The sequence below is a fragment of the Stylophora pistillata genome, chromosome 13, assembly GCF_964205215.1.
Source record: "Stylophora pistillata chromosome 13, jaStyPist1.2, whole genome shotgun sequence".
Taxonomy (NCBI): Eukaryota; Metazoa; Cnidaria; class Anthozoa; order Scleractinia; family Pocilloporidae; genus Stylophora; species Stylophora pistillata.
In genome coordinates, this window is record NC_142531.1 from 25,533,969 (window position 1) to 25,561,379 (window position 27,411).

The 27,411-nt window shown below is 38.0% G+C and overlaps 1 protein-coding gene across 3 annotated transcripts; it reads right to left on the bottom strand.

The window, feature by feature from the left end:
• Positions 1 to 113: 113 nt before the first annotated feature.
• Positions 114 to 27,376, bottom strand: LOC111326138 (regulator of telomere elongation helicase 1). 3 transcript variants are annotated; one of them, XM_088743992.1, is made up of 37 exons: positions 27,256 to 27,376; positions 26,069 to 26,176; positions 24,483 to 24,699; positions 23,193 to 23,286; positions 22,816 to 22,897; positions 22,186 to 22,246; positions 21,790 to 21,865; positions 21,313 to 21,397; positions 21,147 to 21,212; positions 20,732 to 20,867; positions 20,311 to 20,352; positions 20,004 to 20,082; positions 17,256 to 17,353; positions 16,686 to 16,744; positions 16,302 to 16,364; positions 16,085 to 16,169; positions 14,918 to 15,050; positions 14,698 to 14,814; positions 14,339 to 14,379; positions 12,929 to 13,014; positions 9,771 to 9,848; positions 9,539 to 9,616; positions 9,275 to 9,361; positions 8,953 to 9,015; positions 8,624 to 8,863; positions 7,242 to 7,422; positions 6,838 to 6,947; positions 6,574 to 6,618; positions 6,359 to 6,433; positions 5,978 to 6,013; positions 5,199 to 5,270; positions 4,834 to 4,899; positions 4,631 to 4,709; positions 4,433 to 4,507; positions 3,105 to 3,170; positions 2,823 to 2,926; positions 114 to 2,455 (listed from the first exon to the last, which is right to left on the bottom strand). In XM_088743992.1, exons 2-37 carry the CDS (start codon positions 26,138 to 26,140, stop codon positions 2,363 to 2,365), a joined length of 3,240 nt encoding a protein of 1,079 aa, XP_088600118.1. In that variant the 5' UTR covers positions 26,141 to 26,176; positions 27,256 to 27,376; the 3' UTR covers positions 114 to 2,362. The 3 variants fall into 3 exon arrangements, with proteins under 3 accessions (XP_088600118.1, XP_088600117.1, XP_088600116.1); XM_088743991.1 differs by lacking the exons at positions 26,069 to 26,176; positions 27,256 to 27,376 and adding an exon at positions 25,326 to 25,554 and having other exon boundaries at positions 14,698 to 14,811; XM_088743990.1 differs by lacking the exons at positions 26,069 to 26,176; positions 27,256 to 27,376 and adding an exon at positions 25,326 to 25,554.
• Between the last annotated feature and the right edge of the window lie 35 nt (positions 27,377 to 27,411).

The following is a 27,411-nucleotide window of genomic DNA, read 5'->3' on the forward strand; positions in this document are numbered from 1 at the left end:
TCAGCACTCTCTTTTCTACCTCAACTCCGTCTCTTGATCAAGTTGAACAGAAGCTCGCTCCCACAAATTTGCGCGGGTCCGGCCGGTTTACTTTCTCCACACGATCCCACGAATAAAAACAAACAAACTAATGCTTTATTATTCAACGTTAGTCAACTAAACTACAATAGCGAACTGTTAAATATAGTTTACCTTGTGGTTAAGTCGATCAACAGATGTAAGGAAGTAGGCCCACGAATACCTTCCCAGGTCATACCTACTGCTTGGTTTTGGTGTTACCCTAAACCTCGTGGAAATTCTATCACGAATTTCATCAGATGCCGTAATAACTTCCCTTCTTGTAAATTTTATCTATTACCTCATGTTCTACGCAGCAGGTGTTACACCAATCACAACGTTTAGCAAATGCTTTTTCGTACTCAATTAGTACTGATAACAGAAAAATAAGAGATAGTTAAAAAAAAGTACGATAAAACCTATAGTTCCAATCGGAGGAAATCTTATTTCTAAAATGCTTTTCTAAGAAATCACACAAATAATCAACTAAGAAATTATTTAACTTAACTTTAAATATACTTTGACTTATCCGTTATTGTGATATAAAACAAAAGTTAAACCTTTTTCAGTAATTTCTGACAAATCGAATTTGTTATGGACGCTTATATTAATTTTATTTCAAAGAATGTTTTTTTTTAATCGTGTGAAAATTTTAAAGAGACTGAGTGATAAAAAAGTGCATAAAATGAAGACACATTTTTCATTTCTTCCCCATGGTCATGAAATAAATAGAGATGGCGTCGTTTAGTAATAATTTAAACTGATTTATATTTATATATATATATATATATATTTTTTTTTTTTTCAGAACTCTCCCCTTTTGTACATACATCAGACAAAATAACAGTGAAAATTTCGAAACACGCGACCGACCGGAACCGCACAGAGACGAAAATACTCCTTTAAAAAAAAAAATTGATTGTTTTTGAAGCAAGCATAAAAAAGTAGAGATGTTAAAGTGGTGTCAAGTAACTGTGATGAAAGCTTCCGTAAGTACTATAATTAAACCTACGAAAATGACAGATTTCATTTCAACCATTGTGGCGAAACTCGGTCACGAAATAGCTTTGAAGGCTAATCGAGCGGAGAATTTGCTAAATTTCCTTTGAAAACGAAATCCAAACTTTGCGGATCGTGGCACTAAAGGTGACGCTCAAATGCAGAATAACCGAAATTGGTTTCGTGCAGAAAATCGTTTGTGTGTGAGTCACCTGCGACCGGGGGCCGGGTGAAGCACAGACGTGAGAGAAAGGATAATCCTATAAACTCCGCAATTGAAACTCGGCCACGCTGGGCTCCCTCCTGTCGCCTTCAGGAGAGCTACTGTGTTCATATCCGTTTGATAATGGTTATGATACTTCATCACTGTTAAATTGAAGGTATCAGACCTCTTGCTTAAAATAGTCTAATAATGGTAAGCTAAACGCCAATCGCTATGTTTGCCTCTTGAAGATGCATATTCGGCGTTAAATCCATTTTAAGTAATATTTGGAAAGTACCATATCTGACCATGACGAAAACCACGTTAATTTTAATTCGTATTTCTCTAGAATGAAATGAGTGAATAGATAAGGGTGGAGACAAATCGACAAATTGCGCGCACCTTAAGTCTTCTAGCGTTACCTTTACTGCGCCCAAACAATTATCTGATTTGTAACACATATCAGTCGAATCGCTGCACGTAGGTGTAACCCTCAGGAAAACAAATTGATATAAACTTCTTAAACTTTCATGTGTCGTCAAACTTTCAGAACATCTCTTCAATTTTTCACATTGGAATTCATCCATTCTGTCCAACCCTTCCCTTCTGTCAAACGAAAAGGTGATGAGAACCAAAGGAAACCATAAATAAGGGAATTATGAAGGTAATGTCTCCACTTAATAAGTAAATTCCCACCACCGAAGTGAAAGCGAAGTTATGGGGATCAGTTTTGAGAATTGAAGTATTGAGCTTTAACCGAAGAAAAGCGTTAAGCAGCTGCCACTCTAACAACTATTAATTTGTGTCAAAACGCACAGTTAGAGGTTCCATCCATGATGTGGATAAGAGAAATGTCCTATAATCCAATTAAACTAATTAAGATTTGTTAATCGAATCAGTTAATGAATTCACGCAAGAACGCCGAGAAACACAAATAGAAAGAACCAAAGATTACATATGAATTTTCTTTATGAAAACATTTTTTTCCGAGTTGGAAAATTTAACAAAATATTTATGGCTATTATTTCATAATTTCAATAATCTAGTTTTGCACAATTCACAAAAGATACTTCACATTCAATAAGGAACTAGTCGAAATTAGATTTACAACAAGCCTCCTCCATTTAGATGTTTAGTGAAGTCAAGAAGACTTGAGCTGGTCCCAGACACACTTGAAGCATATTCAGGTTTGAAAACCTTCAGAAAGATGAGAATTAGCAAAATTATTAACTTTCAAGTAGATATAACGAGGTGATCGTTGTTTTTTCAAAGACACACCATGGTTTACTCAATATCTCAGACGGCAATCGTGAATAATCACTCACTGAACTGAATTTTCCCATTCCGTAAAAAGCTCCCCGACGGCTACTGCGGCTTGGCTCAACCTTAGCTAATAGTTGAGTTAAATACAGATAATACAGTTTATCAGGTTTTTAGCCCTCAACGACATCTGCAGATCTCCCGGCTTAAAAAGATTGATCCAAGTAAACTTGGCTAAGGAGAACAAGCAAAAGTGCAGGAAGGAGCCAGGCATCAGGTGAACTACATCGTCAGAAACCCTTACCTTGTCTGAACTGCTCTGTACTTTCGTTATTTTTCTGTTTTGCTCATTGGCAAGTGCCTGATTATTTTCCTCTGGTTTCCTCTTTTCACCAACTCTACAATGATCTAAAAATGAAACAAACTTCTAGATCTTACCAAATCCGCAAAAAATCTTCCATATCAAGATAATGATGTATTAAGCTCATGATTTTTGTGTTCAAGCAGGAGAGGAAGTTTATTTGACAAAACAAAGCGGATAAAGCCTGTATGAAACTCTAGATCGTACAGGCCCAGATAAACATACCGTTTACTGGTCGCGAATCGTCTTCCTTTTTAACGTTAAGACCAGCAGTAAAATGTGAAGGCACATCTAGAAGGGAGACGCAAAATGAGGTTCTACATTACGTATCTGGAAAACAGGAACCTCTTAGCCATACACTGTGCAATGAAATTGTCCACACTATCCAGTGCAGACAAAGTTACCTAGAATGTCTACATCAGATAGAGCCAACTGCACTGTCTACAATAGACACAGCTATCTACAGTGGGTAATACTACCTACAAGGTCTACATTAGATAGAGCTAATTGCACTGTCAACAGTAGAAAAAAGCCATCTACACTCCGTGTATCGGTATCTACTTCATGTGGTGCAGATAGCAGTATCTACTGCAGACAGTGAAGGGAACTGCGTCTACTGTAGACAGAGAAAATATCTGCACCCAATGCAGACAGAGTAGATAGATGTATCTTCTGCAGACAGTGAAGGGAACTGCGTCTACTGTAGACAGAGAAAATATCTGCACCCAATGCAGACAGAGTAGATAGATGTATCTTCTGCAGACAGTGAAGGGAACTGCGTCTACTGTAGACAGAGAAAATATCTGCACCCAATGCAGACAGAGTAGATAGATGTATCTTCTGCAGACAGTGAAGGGAACTGCGTCTACCGTAGACAGAGAAAATATCTGCACCCAATGCAGACAGAGTAGATAGATGTATCTTCTGCAGACAGTGAAGGGAACTGCGTCTACTGTAGACAGAGAAAATATCTGCACCCAATGCAGACAGAGTAGATAGATGTATCTTCTGCAGACAGTGAAGGGAACTGCGTCTACCGTAGACAGAGAAAATATCTGCACCCAATGCAGACAGAGTAGATAGATGTATCTTCTGCAGACAGTGAAGGGAACTGCGTCTACTGTAGACAGAGAAAATATCTGCACCCAATGCAGACAGAGTAGATAGATGTATCTTCTGCAGACAGTGAAGGGAACTGCGTCTACCGTAGACAGAGAAAATATCTGCACCCAATGCAGACAGAGTAGATAGATGTATCTTCTGCAGACAGTGAAGGGAACTGCGTCTACTGTAGACAGAGAAAATATCTGCACCCAATGCAGACAGAGTAGATAGATGTATCTTCTGCAGACAGTGTAAATGGTTGTGTCTAAAGCAGATAACGCATATAACTGTATATACTGTACACATTGTAGATTGTTTTGCAGATTGTAAAAAGTCAGTGTGCGTTACAGATAAAGTATTTCGATGTAGTTACATATGTAATCAGTATGGTGAGTATGCTCTGGATGAAGTATTTGATAAGGAGATTATAGGCCGTGACACCGTCTTACCTGAGCCTGTGATGTCGCAATACGCTTCAAAGAATCGCACCTTGTCCACTGGATCCCGGATAAAACTTGAAAAACCTAACATAGACACAGTACTCGACGTTGTCATGACAGTGTAAAGGTGTTCGAGCCTCTAACATTACCAACCAAAAAGACTCTGAGAACAATTACGGTCTTAAAACTAGCCACCAGGCTACTAACCGTGCATAAGCGGATAGTGTGTTTCATTTGCGGTGAACAGCGGCGTGAGTCCTTCAATCAAGGAGTCCAAGTCGAGGCTCTGAATAAGAAACCAGTGGTTCAATAAAATACCATCCCATGCCGAAAAAGGAAAAGAACAAATTGTTTCCTCTTTAAAGCCAACAAGGAAGGAAAAAGACAAACTTTTGGATATTTCTACGAACCTGTTTGTATTTGCTCAAAACTTGGGAGAATACTCTGTACTGTCCATCACTGAGCGCTTGTTTTACCTCAATACCAAAACCAGACCCATTAATTTGTACGTTTGAAAAGAATTGGAACAGGTTTAAATGCAACTTACTGTCCACAGCAAAGATTTGAGTTACGGAGTCATACTGCACACTCGGCCAAAACCCTATCTGTTTCCTAAATCACTGCGCCACGAAAAAGTGCAAACGGATGACCAAACAGTATGAGAAACTTGTTCCGTTTGAAACACTGTGCTGGACACAGGTACTTGTGATTGGACACACCAAAAAACAGATGCAACCTTAATTTGTGCACGATCAAAATAGTGCCTTTTATTTACCTCTCTTATATACATCTTAGCTTCAGTAAGCTTTTGAGCCTTGTTGGGTAATAATTTCTGTTGATCTGCACTCTGAAAAAGGAAAGACGACCCTAAAATCTTACACGGAAAAGTAAATAGAAAAAGAAGGAGGAAAGGGAAGGGAGGGGAGGGGTGAGAAGTAAAAAGAAAAAGGAGGGGAAAGGGGAGGGGAGGGGGGAGAAGTAAAAAGAAAAAAGAGGGGGAAAGGGAAGGGAGGGGGAGAAGTGAAAGGAAAAAAAGAGGGGGAAAGGGAAGGGAGGGGAGGGGGAGAAGTAAAAAGAAAAAGGAGGGGGAAAGGGAGGGAGGGGAGGGAGAGAAGTAAGAAAAATGGACTGGAAAGTAGGAAATATGACCGAAAATGTAATACGACAGCAAGGCACGTCCCGCTACTAAATCGCAGTGCACAATTGATGGCCTGTGAAGTTCCCTCGACTAAAATCGAAGTTGCGGAGAAACAGCCTCAGCTGATGTCCATTTTCATCGTCTTAGTCCCTCGATAAATCTAAGTCAGTCCCAGGCTCTGAGTCAATGAAGACGAACGAAAGCCGAGAAGACAATCGAAAAATGGCGGTTGTCAGAAAGACGGCTGCCTGATCATCGCAGTTGAAACTGATCGGGAGCGTGCCTAGGCTAGTTCTCACTTGTTATCAGCAATCTGAGACAATAGTAGAGGCTTTGCAATCCAATAACAAGTGTACAGACAATGTAAGAAATGAAAGAAGGCTTGAATACCACGTAAGGAATGAAATACAACTGACCGATCTTGGCTTTTCTTCTTCTTTAACCTTGACCACCTAAAGAAAGGAAAAACAGCATGAAGTTAGAAAAAAAATGTTCTGAAACATTTGTTCTGACAGTGGCTCAATGGTTTGGTGTGTAGTGTATTGACCTCACTGCCAGGCAGGAATTTAAGCAACTAGATTGACCAAAAAATTTTAGAGGCTTTGTTAAAAACTATGTTACCAATGGACAAAGTGTGCTATAAAAAGTTCAGGAATCTATACAATATCTTTCATTTGCTCTTAGCTCCATACGTTCATTCGTTTACTTTAGTGAACTATGATAACGAGGCTACGGTAACTTAGAACTATTATTATATACTAGTGAATAAACAAATTAAAAATCTACTATGCTATAACCTTCAAAACTTTCCTAGGCTGAGTTCTTCTATTTGATTCCTTTCTCTTCATGATGGCTTCTGACAGGCTTCTCTCCTGAAAATGAGAAAGAAAAAAAACTTTTCACAGCAGATGGACACCAACTGCGAGGAAACAGCTCGCCTCATCAAGGCAGGGTTTATTAACGTTTCAATTTGACGTGTATTATCCAGTACAGAGCACCATTTATGTCTCACCTTTTGCTCTTGTGATTCTTTAGGCAACTCAGTATTCGAGGCAGCCTGAAATGGATTAACAACAAAATTTTAACAAGCACGATTCCTGAAGCTTGAATAAACACTGGGACTTTAAGAACTGTGTTAGATCTACACATGAATTCATTCTTCAAGGACAGAATTGAACTCTGGGACGATCTCTTTCTCATATCAGCAAGGAAAATAACAAAATAGGTTAGCAAACATGGCCAATATTATAAAATTGTATATGTGGAACATTATTACCTCCGAATTTGTTAAGGATTCGATCAAACTTGCTGGCTTTGCTGTGTTTGCCATGTCTTTCACTCCAGATGACTTGTATACATACTTAAGACGAAGGGAAGACACAGGGGCTGAAAGAAGACAAACAAATTATCAAGAGGGATGAGTTATGAGATCCGTTGTTGCAGCGCAGTAGTATATAGATAGATATGAAAGATATAGAGATAGATAGATAGATAGACAGATAGATGGAGGAAATATAGATTCATAGTTGGGTGATGATATATAAACAGACAGAGGAAGGGGAGGGGGAGGGGTAGGGGTAGGCGAAGGGGGGGAAAGTAAACAAAAATTTTTAAAGCCTCACTCGAGAAAGGATAGAGACAAATTACTATTCTTACTGAAGCGATGTAACTTATTCACACCTTCTCTTGCTGCCTGGGTTTTCACTTCATTCCCGGTTTCTTTTCTTTTATTTTTCTGAAGTTCCGTTTCTTCTATTGACATATGGGACAGGTTTTCCCCAGATATTGTTTTTGCAGACGGATTTTCAGCCCGGCTAGAGTTATTTTTAAATGATTTGACCTTCATTGAAGACTTGTCGACCTAAATCGGGGTGAAACGGCAGATAAAAATAAGGGGGGCGTGTTATGAGGCAAATTTGATAAAAGCCAGCCAACTAAATGTAGGGTTAACCGCTCGTTTCGCCTACGACTCCTTTCGCTAACGACCGGTTCGGTAACGTTTTAGGCCCTTTCGCCACCAGTGTCTTGGTTCAGTTCGCTAGCGTCTCGTAAGCCGTCTCTCTAACATATAACAAAAAGTTTAGTGATTCCATCTGCAGAACTTGATCGACTTCTAATCGGCTGAAAAGTCATAGTGGAGTGGGGTCGTATCAATATAAGTCGATTCGAGACAAACTGAAGTCGATTCGATATATCAACATGGTCGATTCGATAAACGCAGAAAGTCAATTTGATAAAACTTAAATCAGTTCGTTACAAAGTAAAGGATAAATTTGAAGGTTTACATTTGTCTACGGTGCAATAAACCAAAGTGCAATAACGGCCACTTCGAAGAAACAAAACTACAAAGACGTAAAGCGAAGCAACCTATGAGAAGTTTGCGAACTAACCCGAGGAGCTGCCGGAACGACCTCACTTGTTAGCAAACTGGTCGTTAACGAAACGACTTGTGGGTGAACGACCACAATAAAAATGTAGACGAGGGAAACAGAAAATGGATGAAATAAGGAAAAAACAACGAAAACAAAATAATATCTCCCTCACGGTTAGCTCAATGGATAGAGCGCTGGACTATTGTGCGGGAGGTCGAGGGTTCGAGCCCCGGCCAGACCAACACTCCAGGTCTTAAAATAATTGAGAAGAATATGCTACCTTTCTATAACATCAAGAAATGATTAGATATTCTAGTCTTCTCTGATGGGGACGAATAAATGGAGGTCCCGTCTCCTGCAAGGTTAGGGGCAGGAGACGTTAATTTCCCACGCACACGAGGTTACTGTGTGATGGATGTCCTCCCCTGGGGTGGGATGGGTGGGTAACAGGACCCCCGTTGATACCAGTGTTTACTACACTGAAGGGGCTATCCTGTATAAATATAGATGTCTACTTCTACTTCTACTAACAAACTATTAGAAATATTGAAAATTTCTATATTCTTCCTCGTTCCCTCGTATAGACGAAAGTATCCTCTTTCTCCCTTAAACGACATACATAAAGAAGAGCAGGAGATGTCAGTTGTACGTAAATGATTGCTTGACAAGATTACAATTGAAAAATCGCACCATTTTATCAGCAGTGCGGAAGAAATGAATCAGATCTCTCTGAACTGAACCAAAGTCTTTATAAACCTTGACGTAAGGTTTCATCCAACTTGGTAACTGTTGAACTGCATCCGGGTAAGTGAACCGAACATCACATAATAAAATGGCGCCAAAATCCTGCTTGTGACGTATGACGCGACCCACAGCCTGATTGACAGCCCTGGAAGCCTGCTGACGATACCACTGTCGACCGCTTAGACCCTTTGCGATAAACCAAAATAAAAATGATTCCTTAATTTTAAAAGTTGTGACAAAAAACGGAGGAATAGAAACCAGTATTCGCTAAATACCTTGGATGAAAAACTTTTTGCTTTCTGAAGACTTTCATCCAGGAAATTCATCTTTAAGCGAACCTGAAGATCATATTAACACAAAATTATTCAGGGCCAAATAACTAAACTTACAAGATCTGATTCGTTAAAGAATTCCCTTTTGTCTTAGTTAAGTGTTTTGTGTCATAGTATGAAGGTGACGAACTCTAAATGACAAGTCTTGATATTCTCCTTATAGGTTTGCTGGAGAGTGAAATCCGAAAGGCTGGGGTGCGATTCCTTGTGGAGAATGTGCACCTTGATCAATTATGTGAAAAAGCGTCGAGCTCTTGCAATGTACCTTAGCGTCCATTTTTGGCGGGAAAGGCAGACCAGTTATTACTACAGCTCGACCGTTCATGTCAGCAAAGTCCAGTCCCTCGCTGACCTGAAACAGTTTTAAAACACATTAACCAAGATGAGACTGATTATACTCCAGGAGTTATCTAACCAACCAGATGAAACAGAGCATTTTAATTCTCAAAAATTTCACAATGTAACTAACATACATCAGCAGATTCCCAGTAGATATTCTACTGAAAAAGACAATCATTTGGATCTGTACCTTTCCACGACAAACAGCGAAGAAAGTTGCCGCATTGCAACTCGGATCGTTAATTTTTTCATAGAACCTCTCCATGGTCTTTAAAATACAAATACACAAAAGTGACCATAAATAATGTATTAATATATAATAAATCGTACAATTAAAAAATATATATATCTAACGGAATGCTGTTGTTTTGCAAAGGTTTAAAACATGTAAAATCTAGAAGAAAACTTGATTTCCCACAAACCTCAGCAAAATCTCCTTTTCCTTTGGGCTCCGCAAATAGAGGTTTGTGTTGTTCTAATCTTGACCATGTTCCAGAGTTCTGAGAAAGACAAAAGAATCATCTGGAAGATAGTGACTGTAAAAATTACGTAATGTCTTTGGCCCCCAAACTGGATGAAGTCTCTGTTGCTATTACAAATGCAAATTTAGACATTGCCTGCATAACAAAGACCTGGTTGCGCGACCACATTCACGACAATGTCGTCAGTATTCCTGTGTATAACTTAATAAGGAGACAGGACAGGCGTAATACATGGAGGCGTTTGTACCTACATCAGGAAAGGGCTGAGGTATACCGTTCTAGAAGATCTATACGACGATAAAATTGAAGTAATTTGGCTTCAACTACGACCTTGCCCCTCCCTAGGGGATTATCTTGTATAATCATCGCAAATGTTTACAATCCACAGACAGACAAAGGCGTTTCTGATCCTAAGATCCTGCATTATCTCTACGATGCAATGTCTACAATTGAATCGCGATTTTCGAACTGTGGAGTTTTGATCACAAGGGATTTTAACAGGTTCGACACTTCGAGATAAAGGAACGCTTTTGAGCTAAAACAAATTGTTAAATTCCATACTCGAGGAAATCAGACCGTACACCTCGTTTTGACCAACATTAAAGAATTCTACGAGGAGCCAATAAAACGCCCAGCTTTCGGTTTGTCAGACCACGCATCTGTTGAACTCCAGCCCTTGTCTCGCTGCAAAATACAACCTTCAAACGATCCATCATCACAAGGGACCAGCGGGAAAGTTACAGGGTCGCGCTGAGCTCATACTTGGAAAAAGTTAACATCACCGACCTTGTAAAGAACAAGGATACATGTGACGAGAAAATGCAGATAGTGGAAGAACCTATTATTTCCGGTGTCGACGCAATTATGCCCCTAAAAGAAAAGTCGGTATCAGCGAATGAGGCGCCATGGATGAATAGGGAGCTTACGAATCGACGACTTTCGCACGACGGCGCTGTTTGAATTTACGATTCCTTGTAAATACGACGACGTTTATGCGCGACCGGCAAAAAGCACTGACCAACAAAAATCTGGCCGAGTACAATCAGCTCCGGAATAAAGTGAACAGAGATCGGAAAGCGCGTCGCGCAAAGTACTAAGATGCCAAAGTCAAAGATATCAAGGCTTGCAAGCCTGCCTAGTGGTGGAAGGAAATCAAACAGTTAAGTGGCTCTTCTAAGGTCGAGCGCGTGAGACCCACCGCAGACCTCCAACACCTTGCCGATGAGGGGTAAGATCCTAAACATTTGGCCAATGTTATCAATGACGCTTTTTTGTCACCAATGAGGGCATTCACCGCCCCCCCCCCCCCCCCCCAGCCATGCCTGATAAACACGCGCACGCGTACGTACACCAACAAGAACCTCCCCGTCCTATACCTGAGTTTTCAGTCATCAAGCAACTATCGGCGTTTAACAGGATCAAAGCATCCGGACCTGATGGAGTCCCCTCTTGGGTACTCAAAGAAAACGCGGACCTATTGGCTGCACCAGTGGCAGACATCTTGAATTCTTCTTTTTTGGAGCGTCGCCTTACAACTTCGTGGAAGAAAGCGGACATTACACCCCTCCCGAAGACTTCACCTGTTAGTGATGCTAACAAACACTCGAGGCCCATTTCTTTGACCCACTCCTTTCTAAAGTTGGGGAAGAGTTTTTCGTTGACAGCTACGTCAAGCTTACCGTCCTTGCAAAAATTGACCGGAACCAATATGGGACTGTCCCGAACTCCAGCACTGTGCATGCACTGTCCCGAACTCCAGCACTGTGCATGCGCTAATCAGTATGCTTCACAACTGGTATAAAGATTCTGACGGTAACGGTTCTACAGTACGCGTGATGCTTTTCGACTTTAAGAAAGCATTCGATCTTATCGACCTCGCCATTCTTATGGCCAAGCTTGGGAATTATGAGCTCCCACCTTGGGTGTTTGATTGGATTGCGGATTTTCTCACTGACAGGAAGCAACAAGTGTAGCTCGCCCATGATTGCTACTCGGATTGGGGATCAGTCAGAGCAGGTGTACTGCAGGGGACCAAATTGGGGCCCTGGCTCTTCTTGGTCATGATAAATGACATCAATGCCAACGGCGTCAAAAATCCTTTGGAAGTACGTCGATGACACATCGATGGCCGATACAGTCTACAAGGGCCAACCAAGTAGAATCCAAGTTGCCGTAGACGAACTAGTTAGGCAAGCCGAGACAGATAAGTTCCATTTGATTGAGACTACGTGTAAAGAGTTGCAGATAAGTTTTTCAAGATCTGCAGATTCTTTCGAAGCAGTTACTATCAACAACAAAGCAATAGAGGTTGTAACTAACGTAAAACTTCTTGGTCTCACAAGTTCAAACAATCTTAAGTGGAACGCTCACATAGAGGATGTTATCAAAAAAGGGGCGTCCAGGCTTTATCAGTTAAGGCAACTTAAGCGTGCAAAAGGAGATACTGCGCAGCTAGTTTCTATACTACGTATATCCGGCCCATGTCTGAATATGCTTGCCAAGTTTTCCACAATGGTCTACCTAAGTATCTCTGAAGAGCTAAGAGAAAATGCAGCGCCGCGCACTTAGAGTAATTTCCCCAGGTTTAAGATACCAAGAGGCTCTTAAAGAGTGCAATATTGTCGTGTAATCTTAGTACCGTAGCCTTAAGGAGAAAGCGCGCTTTTAACGTACCTTTTTGCAGAACAAATAGACTAAAGAATAGTTTTATCATGTACAACGCGGCTATTTCCTAATAGCTTTATCAAGTATATTGCGGCTATTTCTTAAATTTCATTACGTATAATATATATATCAATAGTATTTTTGCTTTTTCGTTCATGAATTTTAATATATATACATATATAGTATTTTTAGCCTTTTTTTTATTTAGTTTTTCATTATTTTTGTATTTTGTATTAAGTAAACATTTGTAGTCCGTAATCCAGCCTTTTGGCTGCAATGGATTTTTAATAACGCTATCTATGTAAATTACTGAGTTGGTACAGTAACTCTGACTTCTAAAGTAATATGGAAGTGAATCTTTTTGGTGATTGTAAGAATGTTTTAGTCAAGTTCAGATATGTAAGATATGCTTTGAAACTGAACTCATAACTTACTTGCCAGTGTTCCAAGCACTTGTTCATCACAGGATATGAAGGGAAAAATACCAAAAGACCATTTGGTACTGTTCTGGAAAAATTAACTTTGAAAACACAACTTATATCAGTTGGGTCAAAAGAAATTGAAAATAGTTAATTCAAGGTTATTCAAGGTATAGAAACCTTTTGAATTGCTGCTGATCCTGGAAATATTAGTATACATTTGCATTAACAAAGTAAAAAAAGTAAAGTCTGTTTACGAGCCTAGTGGCCCATTAGGCCGGTGCTTAACTCCGGTTTCTGTAGCACGAAGTGACTAGGAGTATTTCTACTCCCCCCTGGATGGGATGTCAGTCCATCGTAGGGTTACCCCCAGCATTAAATTGCCGGTACCCATTTATACACTTGGGTGGAGAGAGGCACTGAGAGGGTAAAGTGTCTTGCCTAAGAACACAACACAATGTCCCGGCTGGGGCACGAACCCGGAGCACTTGATCCGGAGTCAAGCGCACTAACCATGAGGCCACCGCGCCTCCACAACATTAACAAAGCACATATAAATGAAACCTGTAGTACAGCTTTTTATCATCGATATAATTTAGGTAGAATAAGGAAATATTTAACACAAAAATCGATTGAAATTTTAATTCATGCATTAATTCATAGTCATATCGACTACTGCAATAGTTTATATTTTGGGCTGCCAGACTATCAAATCAATAAGTTACAAAGAGTGCAAAATGCAGCGGCAAGGTTGATATTCATGGCTAGTAAATATTGTCACATTACTCCATTACTTTTTAAACTTCACTGGCTGCCCATTCGTCAACGTATTTTATTTAAGATCCTTCTGATCACGTGTAAGGCCGTTCATGGGCTTGCGCCTAATTATATACTAGAATTAATTAAGTTAAAGACCTCCGGAAGGTACAGATTACGATCTTGTAATGATGATCTATTACTGGAATTACCAAAACGGAAGATGTACTCCACAGTCGGTGACCGATCTTTTCAAACAGTCACACCAAAACTTTGGAATGTTGTTCCATATTATATTAGAAATTCAAAATCGTCGAATTTCTTTAAAAAATATTTAAAGATGTATCTATTTAAAGAAGCTTTTAGTTGTTAAATATCGAATTACATTAGATTAGATTATATATATTTTTGTACTTTAAAAACTACACTATTATACATTGTTAGATATTTTATTGACATATGTTTAGCACATATATTATTTCATTATTAGATTTTTTCTTTTTCTATTTGTTTTTTTTTTTTCAGTTAGATTTTTGTAACATTTTAGTTTCTGTGCTGATGAAAATGTGCATTGATATTAGCGAAATATAAGTTAATATTCTTAATACAATCACTGTGATCTATTCTATCTGGTGACTACAGTCTCTTGTGAAGTCATTACAGACCTACCTATTGCATTGCCCAGACCTGTCATATACTCAGTAGTAAACCTTCAAGAGATATGACAAGCAAATTCAAACATTTGGAAAATTTACTCAGTAAGAGGTTGATTCAAGTCTGGCCTGGGTCTATGTGGTGTGTCCTTATGTAAAACCCTAAAATTGAGCTTTATTTCTTTACAATAAAGCATTTGTATATGTAGGGGGATGAAATATTCCTAAAACAATTTTGAGTGACTCCAAAACACACAGTAATATAACCTGCAATAGAAGATCAAATTCTTGTTCGAGGGTAGTGAGTGTTTTATCCAACAACGGTCAACCAACTCTTAACTTCATCAAATACACATACTTCAGATGTATACAAACCTTGTCTCATATGAGGAATTTAAAGTGGCTCCATCAGGTGCTTTTGTAACCACACCAACCATCATTTGATGCCTTTCAATAACATGGGGGTTTTCCAGTTGAATTGGCAATGATCTGCTTAATAACACGACAAAAAGATGACAGTCATTGGGAAAAAGAAGAAACATGCTACAAAGAGTTAGGCTTTTGTTTTAATCTATGAAAAGAAAGCCCTCTTTACATTTGCATTTCAGCTCTGAAAGACTCGAGCGGTGAAAGGGTTCCACTGGTCAACACTACTGTCCGCACTCCATAAGACATCAGATCTCTCATAGCGTGTCCTGGACTGAAACACCAGTAGCTTAATGTCCTACCTGTTGATATTTACAGTGAAAATAAACAATTTAGTCAGTTTTTCTCAAAGGAGTTAGACCATGGCAGTAAGAAATTCAGACAAAATTGGACAAGAACCGTGCTAAATAGAACAACATCATACTACCTGCTAATCGAGGCAGGTAGTATGAGAAACGTGTCAATTGCATATTAATATAAAATTATTCCAATGAAAAAAAAATTAATTACAAAGGTACAGATGTCAATTACAAAAGTGTATACAAAATATAGATATACTAATTACAAAGCCTTAAGTATATAATTAAAATACTCTTTATTTTAATGAAATCTAGTTTCTTGTCATTTCGTTTATTAACATATCAATATCAGGATAAGAATCCTGGTTTAGAAAGATTTGAAATAAGGATTCTGTTATTTTTTTCTTGAAACTATATTTTGGGAGCTGTCTCAAAACATCCGGAATACAGTTCCAAATTTTTGCGCCCATAGAGGAAAAAAAGTTCTTGTCAGTAGGGATTTAGTCAAGAGTAGTTTATATAGAAGTTACCAGAGGTAGAAGATCATGTGTTATAATGATGAGCATCTTTAATGGGTCTAAAGAGAGCAGACATGTTAGATAGCACGCCTTTGTTATTGACATCATGCATTTTAAATTAGTTTTCTTTATATTTAAGGAGAGTTTATTAGCTCTTAGCCAGTCACAGACATTAAGTGGCTCCACATTCACAACAGATTCAAGTGATTTTAAATTTATGAATATGTGTGAGTAACCGAACAGTACATAGAGTACCCTTAAACTGCATATTGTAAACTGCATATTTTAATCCAACGTCTTCACACTGACAAATCAAAACAAATGGCTCATGCCTAAAAAAACCTGCACTTGACTGGTCCAGGAACACAAGTTCTCTAAACAAATCAAGAGTGCAGTGAAGCAAAATCTCCACAATCATGGGATGCAGTGAGTTAAACTCTGGGAAAAGGATTTCCCAAACTTGAAGAGACATTACAAACAATCTCTGCAGTACAACAATTGTGCAGCTGGGAGTCAAACCTTGTTTAGAAAACTTTGATCCTGTTGTCCACACATCTAGATTCTTCTTTTTCTTGTTACTGTCTGGTTCAAGTTGGATGTGAACCTGGTTTGTGACAAAAAAGTAACAAAAATCACCACGATGACAATAACTGAAATTTTTCTTTTGTAGCTAATTAGCACTGTTACTAATACATTCAATAATATAAAAATAGCTGTGTTAGGCAGCGAACAATACCTTAAAAAACTTAGCTTCATTTATACTAGAAGACTGGTTTAATGCATCTTTACTGAAAATGATCTGAAAAAATGAATAGCAAATAATTGACTATCTTGCATCAAAATTAGTAATCTTTGAAATACAATCCTTCTCTGAAAGGTTGTTAGGGTTTTGGGATTTAAAAAACAACTGCAGGAATAAAAGTTAAAACTATTAATAATAACATATATACCCCAAGTCAAAGCTTTACCCATCTCAAAAGTATACTTATACTATAGAAAGTTTACCTGACCTATGATTTGAATAAGTTGCTTCTTTTATTTATGAGGTCAAAGTGATGCTTCTCACATTATCTTCCAAACCAAGCCCTGAATTATTGTAATAACACAATTATACAGTTACCTGCAAAGCATCTGAAAATTTTTGCAGAGCAAAATGTTTTCCTCTAAACTTTTGTGTGTCTGGATTGAAATAAAAGCTATATATCAGAAAAAACTACTTTCAATTCATAATTTTACAAAACTCAAGATAATAGCTAATTCAAATTTTCAACAGTTTTTCATTGTAACAAGATTGTTAGAATCAATGTCAGCATCTGAGCAACGGCACACCCACCCCTCCCCTAACCCAACAACAGTTAATTGAAAACGAGTTAGGGTTAATAATAATAATAATAATAATAATAATAATAATAATAATAATAACAATAATAATAATGATAAGTGTAGTTTCATAGGTTACGCTGTGTGTCCTATGAAACTTTTTTTCCTGGCATGCTGAAGTTCAATAAAAACTTTATTTAGCAAGTGTTGCACAAGGCAGTAAATATGCTGATAAACCAGTGGCCCTCAAAATGTTGAGCCTAGGGAGGGGCAGGTGCTTAGTTGCTCAGATATTGACAAGGATCAGTTGTTAAATGCTTAATGAGGTTTCATATGAAAAGCCACAGAATGTGTTCAAAACAGGCTTTACCTCCAACTAGCAGTGTATTGCATTTATCAAGAACTTCTAAAACTTGGTCCTTGGTGGAGAAATTCATATTAAGCTTGCCAAGAAGTTCAAACATAAAGCTGGAATTTAAACAAAAAAACAAACAAACAAATAAGCTTCTTATCGGACTCATCCAAGTAGAGCTAACAACTACATAGTTTGAGCTCAGATGCATGCTAACTGTCGTTGAAGAAGAGAACCTGGAATCCAAGTATGCAGACGTGTTTGAGGGCTTGGGTGAGATTAAAGGTGTCCAGCACAAGATTCAAATTGACCCCAATGCCACCCCTGAGAGGAGCTTCAGAGAATGGAAAAGCTGGAAGTCATTAGGAAATGTAGAGAGCCCACTGCTTGGGTACATAGTCTTGTTGTTGCCAAGAAGAAGAATAACAAACTCAGAGTGTGCATGGATCCTAGTGACCTCAATTGTGCCATCATGTGTGAACATTTTTCCATGCAGACGGTGGAAGAGGTTGAGTATAGATGGTGTTAAACCAGACCCAAAGAAAGTTGAAGATATCATTGCTATGCCAACCCCAGTCGATCATGAAGACTTAAGGAGTTCCTGGGTGTGGTAACCTATTTATCTAAGTTCATTGCAAACAGGTCTCAGAAGAGTGCCCCACTCTGCCAGCTGCTCCAGAAAGATGTTGAATGGTCCTGGGAACAAGAAGAAGATGATGCATTTACAAGCCTGAAAACTTCAATCTTATCAGCTCCAGTCCTCAAGTTCTTTGACCTGAAAGAACCAGTGACCCTGTCTGTTGATGCAAGCTCAAAAGGGGTTGGTGCAGTCCTTTTGCAGAATGACCACCAAGTTACTTACGCACCAAAAGCCCTGACTCCCAGCCAAGAAAATTATGTGCAGATGGAGAAAGAAATGTTGGCAACTGTCTTTGGGTGTAAATGGTTTCATGATTATTTGTATGGGCAACAGGAAATTACAGTTGAAAGTGACCACAAACTTTTGGAAGCAATCCTGAAGCTCATTCATCAAGCACCCCTTCGTCTTCAAAAGATGATTCTCAGGATTAAGCCTTACGCAGTTAATGTTAAGTACGTACCTGGCAGCAAACTACCTTTAGCTGATATGCCCTCCAGAGCATACTTACTCCGCAACGCTACAGACCAACCTGATGAGTTTGAAATTCATGTCCTGGACTCTGGACATTTGTCGAAGATGATGTTTCCCAAGCTGAGGGATAAAACTAAGAGTGACCCTGAACTTCAACAGTTGCAGAAAGTTGTCACGAGTGGTTGGCCGCAGACCAAATTAGAGACACCAGTTGAGACAAGACCTTACTGGAACTACCGAGATGAAATAAGCTGCAATGAAGGGTTAATGTTCGAGGGTGATTGCATAATTGTTCCCCATAGCCTGCAACCCATATACTTCAAGTCATACACCCCACTCACTTGGGGATAGAGAAGTGCAGAGAATGAGACAGAAGTGCCGTGTTTTGGCCAGGTATGTTGGCCAGGTATGGTGCAATCAATGAGTTGGCAGTCAAGTGCAGTACCTGTCAGCAACCAGAGAGAGCCTTTGACTCCTCAAGAGGTCCCTGAGAGAGCCTGGGCAACAGTTGTAGCAGACATTTTCTACTATAAAGGGAGAGATTACCTGCTTGTAGTTGACTATTTCTCCAAATATCTTGAAGTAGCCTGCCTCTCCTGTTAGAATAGTGAAGCAGTTATCTTAACAATGAAAGATATGTTTGCACATCATGGAATCCCTTAGAGGCTAATCGTAGACAACATGACTTTCAATAGTGTGAAATTTAAGGAATTCACCAGTAAGTGGGAGATAGAAGTGGTAACCTCAAGTCCACACTAACCGAAGTTTAATGGTATTGTGGAATGGATAAATCCCCAGCAGAACTTCTTATGAGTAGAAGCTTAGAACAAGACTGCCAACTTCCAAGAGCCTCCTTGAACCACAGCCTAGGTCTACTTCTCAGATTTGTCATAATCTGCTGACGTGTCAACAACATCAGAAAGTGCTCTTTGACTGTGGCACTTGGCCACTTTCCAAACTACATGAAAGCGAACCTGTGCAAATGAAGCAGGGATGGGAATGGACACCTGTGGTGGTCATCTGACAACACCAGACTTCTTGTTCATACATTGTAGCTACTCCTGATGGAACATAGATGTATCAAAACCGCTTCCATCTTCAACCAACCAAGGAGGCATGTCCATTCCCAAGCCCAGCACCTAGCCCAGCATGGGTAGCACGAGGTAGTGATGAGTCAAATTCTTGTATGCAACCAAGCACTGATGCTGGTATCAAAATGCCAGAGATGGAATCACAGCCAGATATCCCACAAGAGTATCAACCTGTCAGAAGAAGTCTACGGATCTGTAGACCACCACAGCATCTAATTGAAACTGTATGGTTATACTGCCAAGCTGACCACAAGTTTAAGCTAAAAGAACCTTTGGCTGATTTTGTAGTCGTACACACTCAGAACCTTTTGGACTGTTAGAACCTTGTTTATTTATTAGAACCTTGTTTATGTTCTAACTGTTTTAAGAAGAGGAGATGTCATGTTGGGACATTACGTGTGATGTGTGACACTCATGCTCTTTAGAACCTTATTACATTGAAATTTGCTTCTTGGACTTGGATCTTTTGACAATAACAGCATCATACTACATCAATTATCCTTTTCTTTCAAAAAGATCCCCAAATATTAAAAAGGGAAGAAAACATTCAACAAATATACACACCTGCCAGGTTTAGTTAAACCATCACCATTCTTTGGCAACTCTTGGATGTCAATCAACTTCTCAAGTTCAATAAACAAAGCTGCAAATTGGCATTTGTAATCAAAATAATTTGTTATTTCAACTATATCCCATCCCTAACAATCGCTGGTGTGCAATAATAAGAAAGCCAAGTATTATAAAAACAAATTCAAAAAGTAAAAGTAAAAGTTTATTTAGGAATAATGGTTTATTGTTTATTCACAAGAACACTTTGTGCACAGATATTTATCTAATTATCCTCCAAAAATGTTGAAAAAAAACCACTCACACTTAAGATGGGCAAGGTCTTCTTTGCTAATATCTACATCAGCTGAAATCAACATAGTAAACAAGATCAAAAGTTGATAAGACATCATAAAATCAAACAATGTGTAAAATGGAGTACTTATTGACTAAGCAGGACGACAGAAAGGAAAATATTTGGCTCAAGTCTCGATATATGCACTTGAGCCAACATTTTATGCATCTGGGCCTGGCCTTTCCTATCTACTGTGAAGTCTACTTCCTCTCTTTCTTCCTTTTTTCTTGCATTTTACATCTAGCAAGACATGGGCTAAGGGTGTTATCTAGCTTTCTTTTAGTGATGTTTTTCTTTGTCAAAATCATGCAAGGCCATACATATCAAATAATGAAATCATTAATAAACTTCAGTTACCATGGAGTTATTTGAATAAAATACAGAAAATAACCTGCTGTTTCAGTAGCATCCAGTACATTTTGTTCACGGCATTCAATAATTTCAATACATTGTGCCACATCCTCTATACACGATGCTATGTCAAAAGATGTCAGGTCAAAGGATGCAGTTTCCTCACAAGTCTTTTCCTAAAATGATCAATGTGAAAGAAGCTTAATTAATTATACATAGTGACATGAATCAAAATCTCCTACAACTGAAAACTATGCCTAAATTGATTACCAATGTTAGACTTTCTTGAAGCTTGAGGTATCTTTTTTCAGTAATTTTTTGTTACAATTTCAAAGTTCTCTATGGTTGTACATTATCGTCATTAGCATCACACTGATAACCAACCAGGTAGTTCACTTTCCCAGAGCTGGGGTATCCCATTGAAATGTGAAAGAAAAATAAACTGAGTTTCTTACCAGATTATGTGCCTCGTCAAAGAGTATTATGCTGCTGGAAATATCCACATTATTTGCTTTTCTAGACTGGAAAGAAAACCAATTGAAAACATATCAGGTGACATTTTAAGATAGTCTCCTCTACCGTAAAGCTAATCAGCCAAAACAAAAAAGGTTTTTAACATACTTTGAGATCCAGGAGATAGTTGTAAGGCATAAATATAATATCAGCAGTGGTCTTCAATTCCCGGGCCATGTAGTAGGGGCACACCCTTAAGTAAAAAACAATTAATTAAACATGTAGTTGAGGCAAGTGAAAAAATTCTACCATCACTGACCATCACTAATAAATGTTTTCCAAATTTTTTGAATGTTTATTTAGCAATTTTAGCCATTACAAAAGTATTACTGTGTTGTTAGAGGTAAGGAGTTAAGGTTTGTACATGTGTTACAATTTGTTGTTGTTGTTGTTGTTGTTGTTGTTGTGTAGATCTACAGTCCTTTCCAACTCATAAATAATTATTGTCCACAAATGCTTTGCTAGCAGTTACATTCTTTAATTGGAATAAAGGATCCCTTTGACCTTCACCCTCTAAACCTGCATGAGATATGCCAAGATCAGAACTAAGTGGACTTGTTTTCTATGAAAATTTATATTTTTCACCTGTGTCTTTGTCCAAGTTCCACCAAATCTTCAATGTCCAGGATACTTTGGGTAAAATCTTTATTAGCTTTGTTAGCTGATTGAGAAATAAGTGGTATAATATGAAAAGAATTGAATGCTATTCAAAACTCTGCAGGCATTTTTAACTGGCACTCACCCAAAAATTTATAAGTGGACAGACAAATGGATCATTAGGTTAGCTTGGCAATGTTTTCCAAAAGATTTGGATATTACATATACCAGAGATCTCCCAACAGACCAGGTCAATAATTTTGTTTCATTACCTAGTTCCTTTTTCTTGGTATTCAAAATGTACTGACATGCTGCTAGTTTGAAATCTAAAGCTGTTTCCCAATTATTTTCAATTGATAGCAAAAAAAAGATAACAGTTGTTACCATCCAAGTTGTTGAAAAAATGACACGTCCTAGCCTGAACTTTAGCTCTGCACATATGTACCTGTTATCAACAACAAAGTACCCATAATAAAAAATTAATGCACACAGTAGAACCATGTCATGTCTGTTATTATTCACAATGATTTCCCATTTTGCCACACCATTAAGAAACATTACGGCTATGATATTTATATATTTTTCTGTTACCTTTTGCCTCAATCGCGATGGAATTATAAAAACTAGTTTTAGAGGTTGCATTCTTTTACTTTTGAAGCAGAGAACAGTTACTTTTATTTTTCATTTTGTAACTAACTTCCTTAAGACAAACCCCTTACAAAGACTTGTATAACAAATGAAGTGTTAAAGGATTGCATCCAAGTATTGATATCATGAGATATTGTATTCTAGAAACACTGTTTTTCAGACTAAATGTTATGTTCATGTTATTCTGGTTCAATGTCTGTATTATTATCACCTTATAAGTTACAGTAAGTTAATAACCAAGTGTAAAAGAAAATACTGTGTTAAAAAGGACCAGCAAGAAAACCTCAGAAGATCAAAATTCTATTCTTTCCTCTTAATTTCATTTCCCTGTTGATCTAAATTGTAGTCTGGAGTCCCTTTTCTGACCTTTGCTGAGTTAGTTTCCTGCTTCAGAACATCATTATTAACACAAAGCTGTTCACGAGAGCCAATGATACTAACTTTAGGTCTGCAAAAGAGTAAGATACAAGTATACTGATGGTTAAGTTAAGGTTGCTAAAAGAACAGGATAACAAGAAAATTAAATCTCTAACAAATTGAACTGTTGCTATGGCAGTTCTTTTTTTGTTTGATGAAATTCCTCCCTTCACAAGCAAAACTTTCTCCCAATCTCTCAAAGAAAGGTAAAATATCCCTCATATCTCCAATAGAAAAGTACAACTTTAACTGTTTTGAAAAGTTTTTTTAACCAAGAAAAAACTTTGAATCCCCTTGTATAAAAATAGAGTGAACTCAGGTCATACCTGTAGATTGTATTTTTAAGTTCCTGCACAGCTTGTGACAGCTGGGAATGTGTTCTTGAAGAATACAAAATTCTTGGAGCCTCAAAATAAGAACCTGTATTTGGAGGGGATAACATCAATCAGTTTAAAATAATGTTGTTTTTTTTTTTTGTAAAAAGTTGTGAAACTTGACGTAAAATATGCAGAAAAAATTAATTTGTTTATGTGGCAATATAACTCCTGCTCAAGAAACAGTCTCTCTTTTTTACCTCAGGATCTGAGATTACAGCATATTGTAGTATAATTTCGGCCGAGGGTCGGTTAAGCGTCAAGCTATTTCGATGCTTAGGCAAACGTTGGGTTTAACGCGAGCTCGTACATGGGGTGGAGGACACTCAACTGCTTTACAATCAACTGAATCTACTTTATTGCTTGGATCAAGGTTCTTATATACATAATGGTAGCTAAATCATACTTGATACAAAATACAGAAGATAATACGAGTTTCCCTTGGAATAAACAACTTAATTACCACACATCTGCAATTTCACAGATAAGGGAGGACACTTAATTCGTAAATCCTGGCATTCCTATGTGTTTTTAGACGGAAAACACGTACAAGTTTCCATATTTTATGCGACACGTAGTAGGAATATTTTCACGAATACTCTAACAACAAAGGGTTACACATAAATCATATTTCCGGTTTTAATTATGTAATCAAAGCTTACTTTAGAATTGTTTGTCACGCTTTGTCACGCTATGCTTAACTTTACAACACTATGATTCAGTTTAAAATGAATTCAGGTCAAAATGAATGCAAACCTCTTTTAATTAGTTTCATTTTTTCCCTTTGTTCTGATAAACCCTAGTTTGACATAATTAAACAAACAGTTTAAATAGGATTCCATTGTAACTCAAAACCTATGCATACACCTTAGGTTTTAAGTACGCAAATTAAACCTGAAATGTTTCAAGACCATTGTATTACCCCTGTTCACCCTAACATCAGCATGCATATTCTGGGATGATATCATAACGACAAATTAAATGCTAGTCGCTTTTAAGGGTGGTTAAAAAATCTAAGCTAGCATTTAATACCTTTATCATTATCTTTTCCTCCCTTGCATTCTGGGATGATATCATAACGACAAATTAGATGCTAGTCACTTTTAAGGGTGGTTAATCTACGCTAGCATTCAATACCTTTATCATCATCTTCTGCTCCCTTGCATTCTGGGATGATATCATAACGACAAATTAAATGCTAGTCACTTTTAAGGGTTGTTAATCTAAGCTAGCATTCAATACCTTTATCATCATCGTTTGCTCCCCAGGAGTCTCCATGAGCAGCATACTGCAGTTCTTTACCTAAGGCTTGCACATAATTGGAACCACCTTGATCAGATGTAAGCCTTTGTTTTAGCTGACGTTCTGCCACATAACTTTCTCTCCAGGCCAGTGTTGCACATAGCAAACAAAGAGTTTTTCCTGTTCCAGTTGGACTCTCAAGAATGCCATTTTTCCCCTAAAAAGTGACTCCCACATTAATCATAAAAACTATCCATGTCACTAGACTAAAAAAATCCATCCACACAAAATAATATTTTGGAAAGTGTTCATATTGCACAATAAAACTCGACCATATAGCTTACTAAACTACATTAGAAATGCCCCCTATAAGCATCTATTTATTATTATTATTAAACTAAATTTTCCCTCCGTTTGCATATATTTTTTCGCAAAATGCAACATCTCTTTTTCTTTGGTTAATAGATCGACTTTTCTATTAATCATTTTCTCAGTTTTTCTCAAACTTTACCTTAGTTTCCAACATTACCATGAAGACTTTGACTACACACAAATCAACTGACACGACTAAAATTTAAAGCAATATGACTCAGGTCCCAGGGCGACATGACTTGGGGCTAGATGACTTGGGGCTAGATGACTTGGGGCTAGATGACTCTCGGGCGACTTGACCAGTTATCATTTACTGTAACAATAACTATCTTAAACGACTATCAATCAAACGGCAAGAGATCGCAGTAAATTTTAAATATACTTTACGAATAATCATCATAAAAACTCAAACCATTTGTTCCTAAAACACTTTCAATGACAACAAACATCGAAGTAAATTTGGAGTAATACCTGCTGTAAACATTGAATAACCTTTTCCATGTAAGAAACTTGACAGTCGTATGGTGGGAAAGGAAAGTCAACATCCACACCACGAATATGAAGTTGTACCATTTTAGAGGAAATAATTATGATAAAAAAAAACTCTCTAAGTACGAAATAAATTAATAGTTGACAAACAAAACGACAAAATTCCCGCCACCTTGGTCAAAAGTGTTTTGAGCAGCATCCAGGCCTTCTGAAGCTTGACTGACGATCATGTGACATTTTGCTATTCAGCGGACATGCCTTTAATGTTACTAGTTCATTTAAGTGTCATAAATTGTCTCCCGCTATTATGAACGCGACTGGGAAACCGGAAAGGACTAAAACAAGGAGGACAATTCACAGTTTCGGATATAAATTAAATAGAAATCTCGTCACTTACATATGTATCTTCAATAAAATTTGTGCAATTCAAAGTTTCGGACATCAACTAAACAGGAATCTCATCACTTATCTTTAAGAAAATTTGTAAGTATTACCGGCAACGACTGAATATATTCATTTTGAGGTCTGTGCTATATAAATGTAAATTATTATTATTATTATTCATTGAAGACACGAACAAGATGCTCCTCAGTTGATCGGAAGTCACGCAACAAAATAACGCAACTTTTGGTAAAATAAAAAATTCCTAGAAATTTAATGAAAAAATAAAACTAGAAAGTAACAATTAGGGGTAGGAGACTTTAATTTCCCACGCACGAGATTACCGTGTGATGGATGTCCTCCCCTGGGATGGGATGAGTGGGTTTGTTGGAGCTTAAACCTCGTAGGGAACCCATGTCCTATTGTTTCTACTCCAGTACTTGGTACAAATCCTCAAATAAAAAATAAAAAATAAAATTGAAACGGTAATAAGGTGAGATGATAATACAATATAAGATACATGAATTCATACTTTCTTATTCTACCTCTAATTACTAGTACTTAGTTCTTATTAACCGAGCGGGAGGTCTGTATGGGAGGATCTTGACCGAGGTCGCCAGTACAGACCGTACGCAGTGAGGCTGTACCTGCGAGCGAGGTCAAGATTCCCCCATACAGAACGACCTCGCTCGGTTAATAAGATGTTTATTAAATGGCTGTGTCTTAGATGCCAATTTTTTAATATTCTTTGTAGCTTTTTTTTCTAGACCGGTCTAGATGCCGGTCTAGATGGAAAAATCTAGACCGCTTTCAATATTGATTTCAGCCAATCAAATTCATGAATTCGGTAGTTCCCAGTCCTTGTGAGACACAGCCATATAATAAAATCAGATAATATATTAGATACGGTGAATATATGAAGTTCATATAATTTGAACTGCGGTTATAGATACGTATGATGCACGATCCTCGCAGTAGAGAGCGCTAGCTATGCAATAGCGAAAATCAGACCTGAAAAAAATCAGGCCTGTACGGGATTCGAACCACTGACCTCTGCAATACTAGTGCGGCGCTCTACCAATTGAGCTAACAAGGCAACTGGGAGCAGGTCGTTAAGTTGATTCGTAATAAACCCGTGATGATAAATCAGATACGGTGAATATATGAAGTTCATATATTTTGAACTGCGGTTATAGATACGTATGATGCACGATCCTCGCAGTAGAGAGCGCTATTTATGCAATAGCGAAAATCAGACCTGAAAAAAATATCAACTTAACGACCTGCTCCCAGCTGCCTTGTAAGCTCAATTGGTAGAGCGCTGCACTAGTATCGCGGAGGTCAGTGGTTCGAATCCCGTACAGACCTGATAAATTCCATCTGCTCTGGAAATGTCCTCGAGAAAGTGAAAAAACATGCCTATTGTTTACCACTCGACTTAATTCTAAAAGGAAAATATATAAACTTAACTAATATAAGACGAAGCTAAAATGGCACGTTAAGAGAAGTAAGGAATTGGTTCTTGACATACCACTGTCTTATAACATGAACTTCATCGATAGCCACAGCACATAACATCGCACGGTATACATCATTTCCTAGCATCGATCGCCAACGATCATTCTTAAGCCACGCTTCTGGTGAGCCGAAAACTAACGAATATTTTCCATACTCGATACTAGGGTGG

Coding starts and splice junctions, on each gene's coding strand:
- LOC111326138 (XM_088743990.1), bottom strand. CDS start 25,427: ATGGTACAACTTCATATTCGTGGTGTGGATGTTGACTTTCCTTTCCCA. Junction 21,213..21,312: donor ACTATCTCCTGGATCTCAAA/GTATGTTAAAAA, acceptor TTTTCTTTCCAG/TCTAGAAAAGCAAATAATGT. Junction 5,271..5,977: donor AAGAAGAAAAGCCAAGATCG/GTCAGTTGTATT, acceptor TTCCTTTTTCAG/AGTGCAGATCAACAGAAATT.